Consider the following 15138-nt stretch of genomic DNA (forward strand, 5'->3'; position numbering starts at 1 on the left):
ACATGTGTTTTTCCTTAAACACCATGAATTAGGCCTTTATTCTAAGAAGAAAAGATAAACTATCATGAGTGGTGTTCAGGGGGCCATTTGTTCATATGTGCCAGATTAGTTTTGTTTAATAGGATTATGCACACATTGGTATTTGTGTTTTCTGTGTGATTATGACTCAGAATTGTGGAATTAAAATGTACGCCTCAGAAGACACAATGAAAATGAGACCCCATTGCAGTTTATAACACAGTAGAAGACAAAACTCCAATAAAACTAATCTCTGCAGCATTGCCAACATAACAGTTCAATAGTCAATGACTTACTAACATGCAATTTTGTAACAAATAAAAATCCTAAGCAGTTGAACTGTAGCACTGGACTTTTTTTGAGAGGGATGCACTTCCAGTCTTTGCTGATATTGAGCTCATGTTCCTGTCAAATTTGAATGCACATATTGTACGTTACTTTGGACAAAAGCATTTGCCTAATGTAATGTCGTGAATGGTTCTGATCAAACAGATCATAGAGACATAATAGGGTATGCTCGTTACACCAGTGTAAAATGAATTATATAACCTGATTCATCTTGTGCAGAATTGAAAGCTATGGCAGTCAGACTGCAGGCCCACACCACCTTGTGGTCACATTAGTATGACTTCTATTACAACTACTGTGCAAAACGCTGTTCAGCTGAGCAAAGTGTGCTCAGCTTACAGCTTGTAACACACATATCATCCATTCCATAGCATGTTTTATTGCTTTAAAAGACTTTTTCAGCTCCTTCCTGACCTCACATTTTAGAATTTTTACTAGCTTACAGTACGAATAGCAAGACTGGAGCAACTCCTACCTTTTTAATATTTATTGATTTGGATGTCATGTCAGGTCAAGACAGTTTCATGTTTAAAAAATATTATTGTCTCAGAGGCTTTAATTTGTACAACAGGTGATAATGGAAGAAACCTCAGGAAGAGCAACAGAGGAGCAGTGCCTCTTCCAGGATGGACAGACATGCTTAATGGACAGACATTATTGAGTAAAACTTGAACCTGAAATACTCACTGTTCCATAATCAGTCAACAATAACAAATAAAACATGTTGGTCATAGACTTTATTGGACATGTGCATGTTTTAATAACATACTCATTTTCACATAATATAGCTACATTGCATATAACATCAAATCTTTTTTTTACATTTAATTCAATAATCCACCATGATTTACATTATGCAATATCTTATTTTTTGATTGACAAAAACCTCAGCTTTTTGATTCTTGCACTTACATTTATGATGTACGTTTTTAAAATCAGGCAGGCATCGACTGACAATCATTTCCACTCAAATTTGTAAGGATTTAATCTTTTCACACTGATTATACAATGCATTTAGAAAACAATAAAACTAGTTGTAACAAAGAGAAGAATGAACATTCACTGTCAGATATATCCACCATAAATAATGTAAACTTTTAAAAAGAAAAAATGTGAATATCAAAAACATAAATACATAAAAGTACTTCTTTGCACTTCTGTCTCAGCTCATCCTGGCAGTCTCAGGAGGTGCCATGGAAAATGGTATGTCTTAATATGGCCAAGAGGCCTCTGAGTGACAGAATGACAATTTTCAAAGTTAACCATCCATGCTAATTATGATGGCTCATTTTCATAAATTACACACTCAGTGTAACAATTACACAAGGCTGCTCTTACTTATTCTCTTGGTAGTAGGCTGTGCCATGATAAATCTGACTCCTCATGTACTGACACTGAGTCACTGTAAGATTTAAAAATGAAGCCCCTGAATCACTAATGCATAAACTTGTACAAGCCCCAGATAATCTTGCCTCATAGAAAAAATTGAAGCATGTACAAAATAATTTAAACAAAAAATAAAAAATTTAAAAAATAAAAACTCAAACGTTTAGAGACACATAATATCAACAAGCACAAATAGCAGCAGGGGATAAAGGTGACGATCTGCATCACTCAGAGCTCTGTACAACACATCTATTTGGTTTGACCAGTTACAGAAAAACATTCAGACATTTATGCACCATTGAGCACAAGGGGTCACTGTGGCTACACAAATAGACTGATAAACACAGGCAGCATGGAGAATCTGCAGGGGAACCAGGACTCCTTTATACTTTTGGCTATTGGGTCTTCTCTAAAAAGCATGATATTGCCATACTACATCGACATTCGAATGGAAAGCACTCCTTCTGGAAGACATTTTAAGTGCCTGGAAACAGAATAGTTTTTTAGTAACAGCTCAGATTTTCAGAGTAGTGATCAAAGAAAGGGTTGACAGTGCGAAGAAGGGGTAGCAGGAAGTGTTCAATCTAATGCAGAGATGCATCCCACAGTTGACATTCCTGTACCTTTACATTATTTCCTTTCATTATTGTATAGCCTCTTCTTACAGACTATGAACCCGTTGAAAACTGGGAGGCATATATGGAAGCAGAAACTCTGCTGCACTGTATGATACAGACTCAGGGTTGACGTTACTTAAGTGCAAAATCACAATGCACTGACTAACTGCTAAACCCTAAAATCAACCTGACATAATCAACTAACTTACAGTACATCCACTAAATTCGTAGCTGGTTTACAGTCAGAAGTTTTTACATTGCATTGCTTTGAAATCAAGGGAATATGAAATGACACTGTCTGTAAAGAACCTAATTTTTCATTAACTGTGCCTGGACAGTTGCCAACCCTGCCTATGCTGTATCTTACTATACCGCACCTGTCACAGACACAGCAGCACCCCAGAATCAGAACATCAAGTTGTTGCTTTGTCAAGTGGCAGAGGAATAAACCTGAAAATATAGACTTCATACATCAGTCAGTGTCACTGTATTCAAGTATATTTTTTGCAGTATACTCTGTGTGCAAATGCATCAGAAATAATAGAAACATTCTACCTCATTTAAATGCATGCTTTTCCTTCATTATTGGAAAACAACCACAATAAAACTGTAATGGAAGACCCTCACCCACATACAAGTGTCACAATCAATTGGACATCCCTGAGACAACTCCATTTGATCTGACGTTCTTGTCTGCGTAAGGCATGCTTTCAAGGTGGAGAGCTTTCGGGCTTTTGTTCTTGTGCGACAAAAAACGGGAAGAAAAGTGGCAGCAACAACATACTCACAACACCTACTAGGTTACTTTACTAACTAATTCAACTACATGTGACAACACAGTTACAAGCGCCAATGTCAGGGGTTGGAAAATGCAACCATTGCCTCCTGTTGACATGCAGCTAAGACATCACCATGAGCGGTCAACAGCTCGAACAGATCTAGCATTAGCTAACACTGGACATCCTATGAGCGCAGCTGTGCTGAGTAAGGGACTGTACAAAAATGATTAGGGGCGGAGTTGGTCAGAAAAGGTGGAGGGTATTGTATTTTTTATTTTTGCTAAAGGCAGGGTCTTATTTTTTTCTGACCCCACATTTCTATTTTATTTCATATTTTATATTTGTGAAATTACATAAAAGAGATCGAACAGTTAAATCAAAAAGATGTTTTTTTATGTGTGTCATGGAGGTGCATTTTGCCATATGCAGAGGATAAGGAGTGGGGTGAAAATATTGCAGTGCACAAACCCTTCAGCACAGAGCTGTCGCTTGCTCCATTTTGTGGCTATAATAACAGTTTATTAAGCAGCTCTTTATTCAAAAATAGAGTGGCTGTATTTTTGCTATTTTGTTATGTTTACCATAAATATATTATTTTCAGGTGTTGAATAACACGGGGGCTTTTTATAAAATAAAATATACGATTCAGCACTCCTCCACACCCCAATCATTTTCGTACAGTCCCTTAATTCATTTGGTTGGTCGTCAAACCAACCAAAATTCGAACATAGAGATCACAATGAATTTACGGCACCAACAAACAAGTGGGAGCAGTGTTGTGTTCTTTTGTTTCTTATTTTTATATACGTGTGTTCATGCAAATACAGGCTTTTGTGTGGTGTTGTTTTGTGTGACATGATGAGTAGATGACTTACTTAAGCTTGAGACGAGGCAAGGAATGTTTCAGTCATCAGTGCCTAAATTTACTGTGTATTCTACTTTTTGTTCATTTTAAAAGATTTTAACTATTTAGGCAGTGGGTGTCAAGTTTGTACATTTTCATTTCATGAATTGGAGATCTTGGCATCTTGTTGGTCCTTGTTCGTTGGGGGAATCTGCCCTTCAGTTTGCCTGTCCATCTTTCTGTCAGTAGGAGGAGGGGAGGGGGGCTTATGCCATCTCAGTCTGAGAAGAGACTGGCAAAAGATTTGCGTAGATTGCGTATGGTTTCAGCCTTCACCTCATCCTGGCTAAGGCTGGCTCGTGGCGCTGGGGTTTCTGGAATGTTGAAGGTATTGGTAAGAGACTGGGACTTGCTATAAAGAGAGGAAAATGGCAATAGAGGAGAGGGAGAGGCTATTAAAGTCATGCAGCAAACCCATGGAACGAAAAGACTGGAGCACGGCAAGACAGAGAGAGAGACGGGAGAGAAAAGGCTTAGTAAAAGATGATAAAAGCGCATTCCTTCCCTATGGTCATTCAGTATTACCTTATCATTTTAAGTTAGCTTTGATATGATATGAATAGTGAATGACTTTTCTGGATGCAAAGTGATGCATGTTTTTATCAGGGATTGAAAACAAGTGTTTCATGTTTCTATTTCAAGAGAGATAATGCAATCTAATGAATATAATCCAAAATCAGGATTATGTGAGTCATTTGTCCATGAAAACCATCAGCTGGAGAATGTATTGACCACTAAGGTAGAAGCAATCATACAGATTCTTTTGCAGCGAAAACCTCTGACAAAATTTCTAGAGCGTTCAACAAATACATATGAAATGTAAGTGTACAGCTTTGATAGCTTCTAAATCAAAATTAGTTATATACGTTGTCAGTAGTAGTAGTAGTAATAAATTGTAATAAATGTTTTGGAATTTTGCTTTATCTTTTTTATATCTTTCAGCCAACAGTACAACACAAATCAGTACAGTTTTGCATTATTCATCAGGTGATTATTTAGATTTTATGCAACAATAAATTTATTTTTTTCTATTTTTCATTTGACAGCATATTTGACAGTGGGAACTTTTAATGCAGTGGTTCAAATTCCATATAGTTATAAAATATGTTGACACAACCCAAATTATTTTACATAATATGACAATAATATTGCATATTTGAATTTTTTATCAATAATTATTAAAAATCAACATGGCAAAAGTGATATTTCTGTTATAAATTAATGATTTGTATAACAGCACATCAACTGAAAAAATTTGATATTAAATAACTAATTTTTTAAAAACATCTAAAAGTTTATAAAAGATGAAAACATACAGAGTAATTATCTATATCAATAGTTATTTACATTTCTCTGTCCATGCTTGCAACAAAGAGAAAACTGATTTAAAAGTAGGATTTAGAGAATTTGTTCACCTGTGTCCTAGAACATGGATTGTGACAGATGTGATAGATTCATCATGGTTATGAACAACTGTAAGCCAGCTTCTGCTTGTTGTTGTTTTAATGTATCACAATTTCTCCAGACAATCTGAAATGTTGTTTTGTGAAACTGCTGCTGAATGACTGAAAAATGTAAGAATCAATAAATCATGCGCATTCAGGTGAATCATTCGTCGATAAAGAGCATGAATAGATTTCCCATGTGGCATGCGTATCTCAATGCAGGCAAAAAGTAAGAAAGGATCTTCCGTTCAGGTCTGCTGTGAGGTTCACTTTATGAAAAATGAGAGGAAACTGATCCCATATCATTTACCATATACAGTTACTTACTTTAGTTGTGGAGAGCCGCCCATAGCCGGGTTGTCCTGACTGGGCTTGTGTGGCGGCTGAGGCTTTTGCTGCAGCGGGGGTCGTCCTCCTGGGCCCCCATGGCCTTGAGCAGCAGGTCGGGGCTGCTGGGTGGTGGCTGCTCCTGGACGACTTTGCTGGCCAGGAGCCCTCTGTTGCTGTGGTCCCCCCTGTGACTGTTGCCTAGGGGGCTGGGCAGGCCTCTGCTGCTGGGGTTGGCCTGCTGGAGGTTTCGGGCCAGGGCCCCCTGCAGACGGTTTCTGCTGCTGCTGGGAGACAGACTGTTGCCTCTGAGCTTGAGGTGAACCTCCCTGGCTTCGCTGAGGAGAGCCCTGACCAGAAGGAGCTCTCTGGCCTTGAGGAGCTCCCTGACCTGGTGGCCGTGGCTGGGCTGCAGGTCCTTGGTTAGCCTTAGCCTGGGCACTGGGGTCACCAGTAGCAGGGCTGGTAACAGACTGCTGGGCCTGTGCAGGAGGTTGGCCTTGAGGCTGTGGGCGCTGCTGAGATGGGGGACTTTGCTGAGGACCACCTGCAGGAGAAAAATGAAAGCAGCATTCAAATACTCTTGCCTTGACTTGGAAATAACGAAAAAATATTTATTAAAAAAACCAAATGGTATCATTTCACTTATTTTTTTGTTATTGTGAAAAAGTCAAGTTCTTACCCTGAGGTGAAGGGCGCTGTTGAGCTTGTGGTACTCTGGGCAGTGAGACAGGCTGAGGAGACACTACTTTCTACAAAACACACAGGTGTTAAAATGGCAGAGAGTAAACTGTTATCAAACAACGAAGGGAAAAAAATAGCTAATGATAGAAAATAATATTGAAAAAAATCTCGCTGTAATAATATCTTAATTTGATCAGAAAAATGTTCTGCCACAAGATGTTAGATATGTAGAAAGCCTAGCATTAAAGGTGCTATTGATAACATTGATAACATCCAGCCATCACAATCAAGTTGCCCTGCATAAACTTGTAACGTTACTGGCCCCAGGCCATCGGTTAAGTTTGACCCTGGCCCACTTCTAAATCCCCTGTGATACGCATTTTCATTATAATGTTACATTGTCTGAGGGAACTATAACATTAGGTAACTGGAAGCAACCAGCTAATGTAGCTCCTCAGGGATTGACGCTGTTAAGGTAGTTGTTGTTTATTTTGTTTAAATATGCAGAGTTTAAATTTTATGGGTTATTGTTGTTCAGACAATTAAGCTAATATAGCTAATATGTGCTAACGTCAGTGTGCGTTTTTTCTACGCTAACTGGTAACTATACCACGTGATACTAACGTCATTTTACTATTGGCTCACAAGCCTTGTTAGAAGCAGGAACCAAACGTCAGACATCTCACACAGAGATAAACAAAACATTCATTTTGGACCCATCAAATTTTTTTAAATGATTAATTCACAATCATAGTATTTCTTTTTAAGAAAACTGATACTTTCATTCCGCACCTTTCTAAAAGCTCTGTGGATGTTTTTTTTTAACATATTCATAGACTTATATTCTATGCCAACTATGCAGAGACATATTCAGCTGTAGAAAGTATGGGTCACGACTTTGTAAAAACATGTGGAACATTGCAGGAGTGCTTAATGATGCCTGTGCAGGATGTTTGACTCCTTCTGGCCTTCCTGGTCCACTGTCACATAGGTGATATCTGACGTTGTCTGCAATGAGACCACCTCAGATATCTCTACTATTAAGTCTAGAGTGCCCCAGGGATCAGTGCTTGGCCCATTACTGTTTATGTTGTCTCTTGGTTATATTACCCATAAATATGACAAAAATCTCCACTTCTACGCTGATGACACTCAGTTTAATGTATCCATTAAGCCTGACATCCATCTTTGAAACTGTTTGTCTGATACCTCAGAAATATGTGTCAGCTCACTCACTGCACCTGAACACAAAATACTGTAAGACTGAGATGCTAAGTATTGGTCCAGTCAGACATAGACATCTATTTTCAGACATCACCCTAAATTTTGATGGCTGTCATTTCACAGTCATCAGTCAAAAATACGAGTGTTAAAAATATTGTTGTCTGACCTGTTTCTATCCTTTGAATCAATATTTTTTTTTTACTGCATTCTTCAATTTTTGTAACATTTCCAGGGTCTTTACCATGTTGTCCTTTGCAATGGTTCCACCAATTGCGTTGTGTTTTGGTCAAAGTCCTAATGCTAGAATTCTCACTACATCAAAAAAGTCAACAGCATAACACAAATTCTACACTCATTACACTAACTGCTGACGTAAAGGTCCTTGCTTTGATATTTAAAGCCTTGCAATGAGGCACCACATACACTTGGACATGTATGTGTTTTACTATGTGTTTACTCATTATCTGTTTATACAGATATAGTCTGTATCTGTATGCAGTATATATTGTACATCTGATATCACTGTCATGCTTTTATTGTTATTATGCAAGTTTTATGTCTACTGTTCCAATTGAATTTGTTGCTTTGTTTGCATGTTCTCTTTTAAAGTAAGATGTTCTGAAAAACATTGTGTGTAACTGTGCACCCTAAATAAAAACGGCCCTGACTTGACATATATTCCTAATAAAAGTGGGGGAAATAAAGAAATGTGAGCGATTACTGGAGCAAGTATGGAGTATCTGCGGTCTGAGCACCTGTGCTGGCTGTCCTGCTGTGGCACGGATTGTGGAAGGGCTTGAAGTGCGTGGAACAGCCTGGTTCATCTTAGAAACCACCAGCTCTGCAATCTGAACGCGATCCTCTTCCTGTTGGTCCCCAATCAGTGGCATCGAACAGTCATCAACCTAAAAATCAACATGATGAAGGATTTAATAGATTTCCCTTATGATCACAGACAAATATTTCCTTCATATCATTATATTGTCTTCTAGTACCTCTATAATGTAGTCCTTGCCATCTTTACCATGCAGAGCTTCCACAGCACAGATATCCAACCCCCCAAAGATGTCAGCACAAGAGTCCACCCACAGTCTGTACCTAATAATAAGGTGTTAAACTGAGTTATAATAGCACAATGAGACACTATAGGATTTACAATCTCATCTCATCTGCATGTATGAGCTCTTACTTGTCTGACATGGCCACCTGCTCAAGCATAGATGAGCCAGTGTTGGTTTTCCAGTTGCCAGAAATTGAAGTTCTCCTGTTAATTAGATTTTATTCAACTATTTTCATTTGTTATAATAAAATACCAGTGTGTTGGCTCTTTGCTAGTAGTCTGAAACTGAAGACAGTAGAATCCTAATTTCACTCACATGTAAGCTTTGTAATTGTCACCGATCTTCTGGATGCGGACATCATACTTTGCATCAATGAAGGGCTCAGATGTGGCATAAGTCTTGGTCAGTGCCACAACACTGGCAATATCTTGAAAATCATATTGACTGTCCACTTTCACCTGGGGTAGCAAAGGTCAAAATATTAATTATAATTATACTGGCATACATTGGTCCCAGAAATATTGTGTTCACATTGAATTGAGTAAACACTTGAGCACGCCAGTACTACCTTTCCCATTCCTGAGTGAGCATGACCCATTTTTACCACTACAGGGAACCGAGGAGAGGTAATCTGTAACAAGAATGTTATCACATAGTCAGATTTCTCATAAATTAACTTTATCATAGCACTCTAATGATTAAAACACCAATTTTGAATCAATTTGAAACAAAAAGAAGTGACACATAGCACCCCTCCTCTTTTTTCATATTGATGGCTTGAGAGCCAGCCGAGTACAGTCAGCCTGTGACTGCAGGGGTGGAGATGACTGCTCTGCACCAACAGATTCTGTCAACTGTATTGACACTGACTTGGCACACAAATAATAAAATCTTTGCCTCTACCAAACGAAAAAAACAAAAAAAAACCCAGGCACTCCCCAGAAAATGTGCTGCTACATCAGACGGAATATTGACATGGAAGTGAATTACCCTCCTAAAATGTGACCCGCGCAGAGGGACGGACTGTCTGTGTGTGTGTGTGTCTTTAAGGGTTGTTTAGCATTTAGACATACCCACCAGCACAAGTGGAAAGGGGGAGGAGAGCAGATGGCAAATAACTCACCATTTCCTTGTGGTTTGGATAGTAAACCTGCTCTATCAGTGGAAACTCCTCTGGGCCCAGTTGCTTATAGAGTCTAGACATCTGAGCAAACTAAAATAGACACAAATATTTAGGATGGAGCATTTGTAATGCAAAATGTAAGTTTTATGTGTCCATTCTGCTGAATTCAATGTGCAATATGGTTTCAAATGAACAAATTAATTAATTAAATCATACTTACCACCCATGGTTTGTCACAGAAATTGTAGACAGAGTGCAAAGAGTTAACACTTGGCAGTCCAGCATACTGCAGTCCAATCACCATGTTCCGGTGGTCTCCATTCTTGTCCATGCTGAAGGCATGCTGTCTGATCAGCACAAAGTCTGGCTTAAAGGATCTGGGACAGAGGACATTAGCAAAATATTAAACTGCATTCCAAGACAAACACTTATGAGGAACTTCCATTCAGGGTATAATGGAATTTCAGTAGATTTCAACATAACCTCAAACTTGCAGCAGCACTGTGGATTATCAGTCTTTCTTAACTAGTATTATTTCGCAGAGTACTTACTTAGTAACCTTGTGCCCATTTCTGATCGCATCAATGTCCACATTGTAGGTGCCTGTGGAATTGGCCACCAGGTTGATTTCAGAAAACTCTGCCTAAAAGGACAATGTTATGGTCAATCCCCCAAAAACACCATATAAAACACTGTGATAAGAGCAGGAGGGCAGCGAATGACCACCTATTCTACGTGAGCCAGGTTGAACAGAGTACAAGTATAAGATTAATCAGACTTAATCTGAAGTGTGCTCTTCCTGTTTAGGGGCCACAGGGGAAATAATGGAAACGCAAGCGCAACATGAAGCAGAGAGACAAAAATAGGAAGGGAGGAAAATGCCTCAGGCAGAGAAAAAGATTTGAAAACTTTCAGGGTCTCCTCAAAGTGCTACTGGGTGGATTACAGCATAAATAGCCAATGACACATAGTGTATCAATAAAGATTCTTATAAGGCTACACATTACTATTCACAAATTTACCAAAATGATTATTGGTGAGTCGTTAGGCTACACGAATAACTGATTAACTTTATAAGAGATTACACTTAAAAGTTTACATTACTCGGAATGGCTTTGTGGAGGCACCTGCCAAATGAAATGTTTCTCTTAAACAGACCCTGGGACATTTCTCATTCTAAGGGCTCTCTATGAACACAATAATAACTCCTAGTGGCTCGCACACTGCCTCAGAAAATAAAGATATGAAACCAAAATAAGATCAAAGTGAAGACAAAGGATTAAAAAATGGGCAGGGGTACATTTCCATGGCTTATTTATAGCTGCTTATGCTTTTAGAGAGAATAATGATCAGCACCAAACACAATCAACCCATAATGCCAATGGCAATGCATTCATCTAAAGAGAAAATAAATTATACTATTTCAGGCCTTGACATAAATACATCACAGACAGTGTTATCCATCAACAAAACACAAAATACTTATGTCTTATGAAAGAATGATGTAACATCCATCCAACTGAGGCTCACAGTCTCGTCACAAGGCTCAGTAAAAATAGGCTGGTTTCTTTTAACTAGCCCTGTCTCTATGATTTTTATTTTACCAGTGTCCTGTCCTCCTGGTGGGGAGTAAAGATGAAAGCTAATACAGAATAAAACATATTCAACATATGTAAAACCTACCTGTTCTACTTTGATGTCAAATTCACCGTGGACCTTTCTTCCTCTGAAGACCTTTACCCTGCATGTGAAATGAGGATCTGAATCCAACAGTTGTTTGTATCCAGACACAAAACATGAATTTCATTTAGCAAATGTCTCCTGTAATTGACAGCTGACATTTTCTCCAGCATTTGACGAACATTTTCAAAAACTCCTGGCCGATGAAAATGTGATCATAGGTCAGATAACTAAAATAAGATGACATCAATGGAACAAAATGCTATTTTTAACAGATATGGTAATCTATTAGTGGCAGTATGCTGCATACTCTTATTACTGTAACTGCTGGCAGTGCATCAGGATGAGACAGTTTCAGGCCTTAGGAAGGCACCATGCAACATAAACAAAAAGGTAAAGCTAAATTAAGTAGCCTGTGTGACATTATTTTAACCTACTCGGTGCATAAAGAGATATGAATTGAACATCAGGATATAAACACTGGTCAATGCATTTTCCATCTCCTTATGAAGTATAAACATCCACATCTCCTGCCTGTTGTGACAGAGTGGGAGAACCACATAGCCTCTTTACTGAGACTTTAGATGTGATGATGCACAGATGTGCTTAGTTTATTATCACCTAGGCTGTCATTTTGAGACAAGAGTACAGTGTTTTATCACCTATGACTTGTGCGCAAACCTCTAATGGCATTGCATAGTGTGCACTGGTGAAGAGGCTTTACTAACTTGATGCATGTATTTTTCTTGTGCACAATTTGCCCTCACAGAAATTTGAATACCTGCATCATCATGGTGACATCAGCCCATACCCAGTGCGTTGGCATCATTCTAAGCATTTTAATGGCAGAATGCAAGATTACTTCGACACAAGCAACAGCTGATCGTCAAATGAAAATGGCTTCTCTGCCTTCAGTCTGTTGCGCTTTTGCCCTGGCACTGTCAGCAGACAAACGCATCTGCAAGGTGTTTCTGGTCTGAGCAAGATGCCAACGGGCTGTTATACGTGATATATTTCACAGCACTGGATGAATCATATGACCTTCTAGATGTTAGGCCACTTCAACCCACGGTCTGGCACATATTTATGTCTAGACGAAGCACCGCGCTGGCAATGCGCACTGCTCTTACCAGTCGGTCTGCTGGTCGTCGATAACCAGGAGGATCTTGGCACTGCTGGAGACTCCTGCCCGGTCCGCTGCCTCGGATAAGGTCGCAGCCGCAGCAGCTGTGGTCTGTTTGACAGCATTGGATATGGATGAGAAGAAGCCGGAGCCTCCACCTACAGGCTGCTGCTGGCTGGTGGACTGGCGCCTCTCCGACGGCCCTGGCGACACTGCGGGGCTTTGCTGCGGCGGATCGGGGCGTTGGAGATCGGTCATGTAGCCATTGGGCAGGTTGGACATAAAATTGCTGTCCGAGAGTCGTCGACGCAGGTAGTTCATGATGGAGACTTAGTAAAATGACGGAAAGAGGTGTCCAAAAATCCTCCAACTGGATGCGACTTAACAACTTGGTGCTCAGTAAGAAAATGGAATGACTAGGCTACTTTTCCATTTGCAGAAACAGAGATCAATGTTACCTAAAGAGAAACAAGTCTTGTGTTATCAATTAGGAGCAGATTTTAAATAACTGATTACAGTAGTAAGGAATCGTGACTGAGTAGCTGAAGGAATTAGCTAAGGTAAAGCAAACCATCACACAGCCTCTTGATAATAGCTGAACAAATACGGCTCCACACGACTGCCTCAAATGAAATACATTGTTTTCGCATTTATTACTGATTTATTTAATAAACTCAACTGTCAAAGCAACCGCTGTAGTAGGCTAATCAGGAGTAACTGTAGCCTAATGATGAAGCCTACCTGGGAGTGTATCCAACACTGATCCGCCCCAAGGATGAGGTGAAGATGCCTTATTATTATTATCTCTCACAGGAAAGATAAGTATAGGTGACTCTCATGACCTCTGTGCAGGCATCAGGCCGTGCATCGGGCTTGAACCTGTGAAATGAAAGCTACAGTCCTTCCTGCATCACCGCCGCTCTCCCTGTCCTTCCCTTCAAGCCCCAGTATTTTCCATCTGCTCTGCGTCACTAGTCATACTGAGGGTGAGAAGCCTGCAAGGCTGGACGAGAGTCAAGTTAGGTAGAGTGCGGAACAGGGCTTCCGGATGTTGCTTTCAAAATAAACGCATGTTAATTAGGCTCCTGCTCGATATTTTTTCATTCTTATAGGATTTACAGCATAATGTGAATTCTAAGAAGACAATGCATCTTGACAATCTAACTGAAATGTAACACATAATTAACCACTTAATTCTGAAACTTTATATATTGTTCATACTGTTCATGTATGTTTAGCTGTTTGCCAGCGGTTCACTTGCTGTCATTAAGTAGCAAATCAAAGTAGTGCCGAAATGGTGATTAGTCAATTAAAAGGAAATTGACATATATTTTTATCAAAAATATTAAAAATAAAAAAACATTTCCTGGATCCATATTCTGAAATGTGAGGATTTGTTGCCTTTGTATGTTTAATGTCATTGTAAACTGAATATTTGGGTTTTGGGCATATTGGTTGTACAAAATGACCAATTTGAATATGTCTCTTAAGGCTTTGGCAAACAATGACAGGCAAAATGACAAGTGATATATCAGGTCAAATGAAAAATAATCAATAGATTAATTGAAATGGAAATAATTCTTATTTGCAGCCCTAAAACAAAGAATTTAAAAGAGTGGCAGCTGAAACCACTCAAATACCATGCCATTGTTTTGCTACGTCTTTTAAGCTATAAGGAATATTATTAAACTTCCTGTTTGTTCAGCCTGTGTATGTCTGACTTGACGCAGCTCCGTGGTGGGATATGATGGTGGTGCTGATGAGAGCAGGGTGACAGGGGCGTCGCTCACTGTCAGACATGAGCATGCTGTTGACTCCACGGGGGGCAAATGGGTGTTGATGTGATATTGCAGCCTGTTGTGTTCAATAAAACAGCAGTGGCACACTTACTGTTTGGCGTCCTGGCCGCTGACACAAGGTGTTACTTTTGATTTTCAGCAAAGTCGATACAGATTTGTGAGAGACGCGCCATCTGTTGGTGACACCCAGAGCCAGTGATCAACTATGCAAACTGCACTGTGTGGTGGTGACTGAACCATGTTCAAAATGGACACAGGTACACATTGCTGACTGCATTTCCTACCTGACTCAGTAGAATAATGTCTGGTAGAGATAGATTTACAAAATAAAGCCTGTTTTTTGAGGACACAATAATGAAAAATAAAGAAAATGCATGTTTTAGTGCTGCTGTTCATATTAGGTGTTGAAACTGTTTTACAAAAATGATTTACGTTCCAATTTCTATGCTTGTTAGGATAGCATCTGTGTAGGATATTCGAGTTTAAAATTAGATGCTTAATGACCATTTCTGCATGAATAAATAAGTACTAATTTAAATATTTTTGACAAGACAAATATTTATATTTTATTTTTAATTTAATTAATTTTTAATTTGATTTGTTTATTTACTCATCAGTTT

General features: G+C 39.1%; 1 protein-coding gene across 3 annotated transcripts in view; it reads right to left on the reverse strand.

Annotated features, from left to right (window-relative positions):
- Nucleotides 1-1088: 1088 nt before the first annotated feature.
- syn1 (synapsin I) overlaps nucleotides 1089-15138 on the reverse strand; it is a 42739-nt gene continuing 28689 nt past the window's right edge. For 2 of the 3 annotated variants that reach the window (XM_044197626.1, XM_044197625.1), the window contains exons 4-17: nucleotides 13461-14691; nucleotides 12727-13177; nucleotides 11600-11657; nucleotides 10468-10559; nucleotides 10137-10293; nucleotides 9917-10006; nucleotides 9362-9424; nucleotides 9109-9251; nucleotides 8922-8996; nucleotides 8728-8830; nucleotides 8488-8637; nucleotides 6507-6576; nucleotides 5825-6371; nucleotides 1089-4404 (exon numbers count right to left, since the gene is read on the reverse strand). In XM_044197626.1, coding sequence (XP_044053561.1) covers nucleotides 4269-4404; nucleotides 5825-6371; nucleotides 6507-6576; nucleotides 8488-8637; nucleotides 8728-8830; nucleotides 8922-8996; nucleotides 9109-9251; nucleotides 9362-9424; nucleotides 9917-10006; nucleotides 10137-10293; nucleotides 10468-10559; nucleotides 11600-11657; nucleotides 12727-13040 — 1998 coding nt within the window. In that variant the 5' untranslated portion in view covers nucleotides 13041-13177; nucleotides 13461-14691 and the 3' untranslated portion in view covers nucleotides 1089-4268. The remainder of the gene's footprint in view (nucleotides 4405-5824; nucleotides 6372-6506; nucleotides 6577-8487; nucleotides 8638-8727; nucleotides 8831-8921; nucleotides 8997-9108; nucleotides 9252-9361; nucleotides 9425-9916; nucleotides 10007-10136; nucleotides 10294-10467; nucleotides 10560-11599; nucleotides 11658-12726; nucleotides 13178-13460; nucleotides 14692-15138) is intronic. The other variant, XM_044197627.1, reaches the window with a different exon arrangement.

This window comes from Siniperca chuatsi, linkage group LG5, assembly GCF_020085105.1.
Source record: "Siniperca chuatsi isolate FFG_IHB_CAS linkage group LG5, ASM2008510v1, whole genome shotgun sequence".
NCBI lineage: Eukaryota > Metazoa > Chordata > Actinopteri > Centrarchiformes > Sinipercidae > Siniperca > Siniperca chuatsi.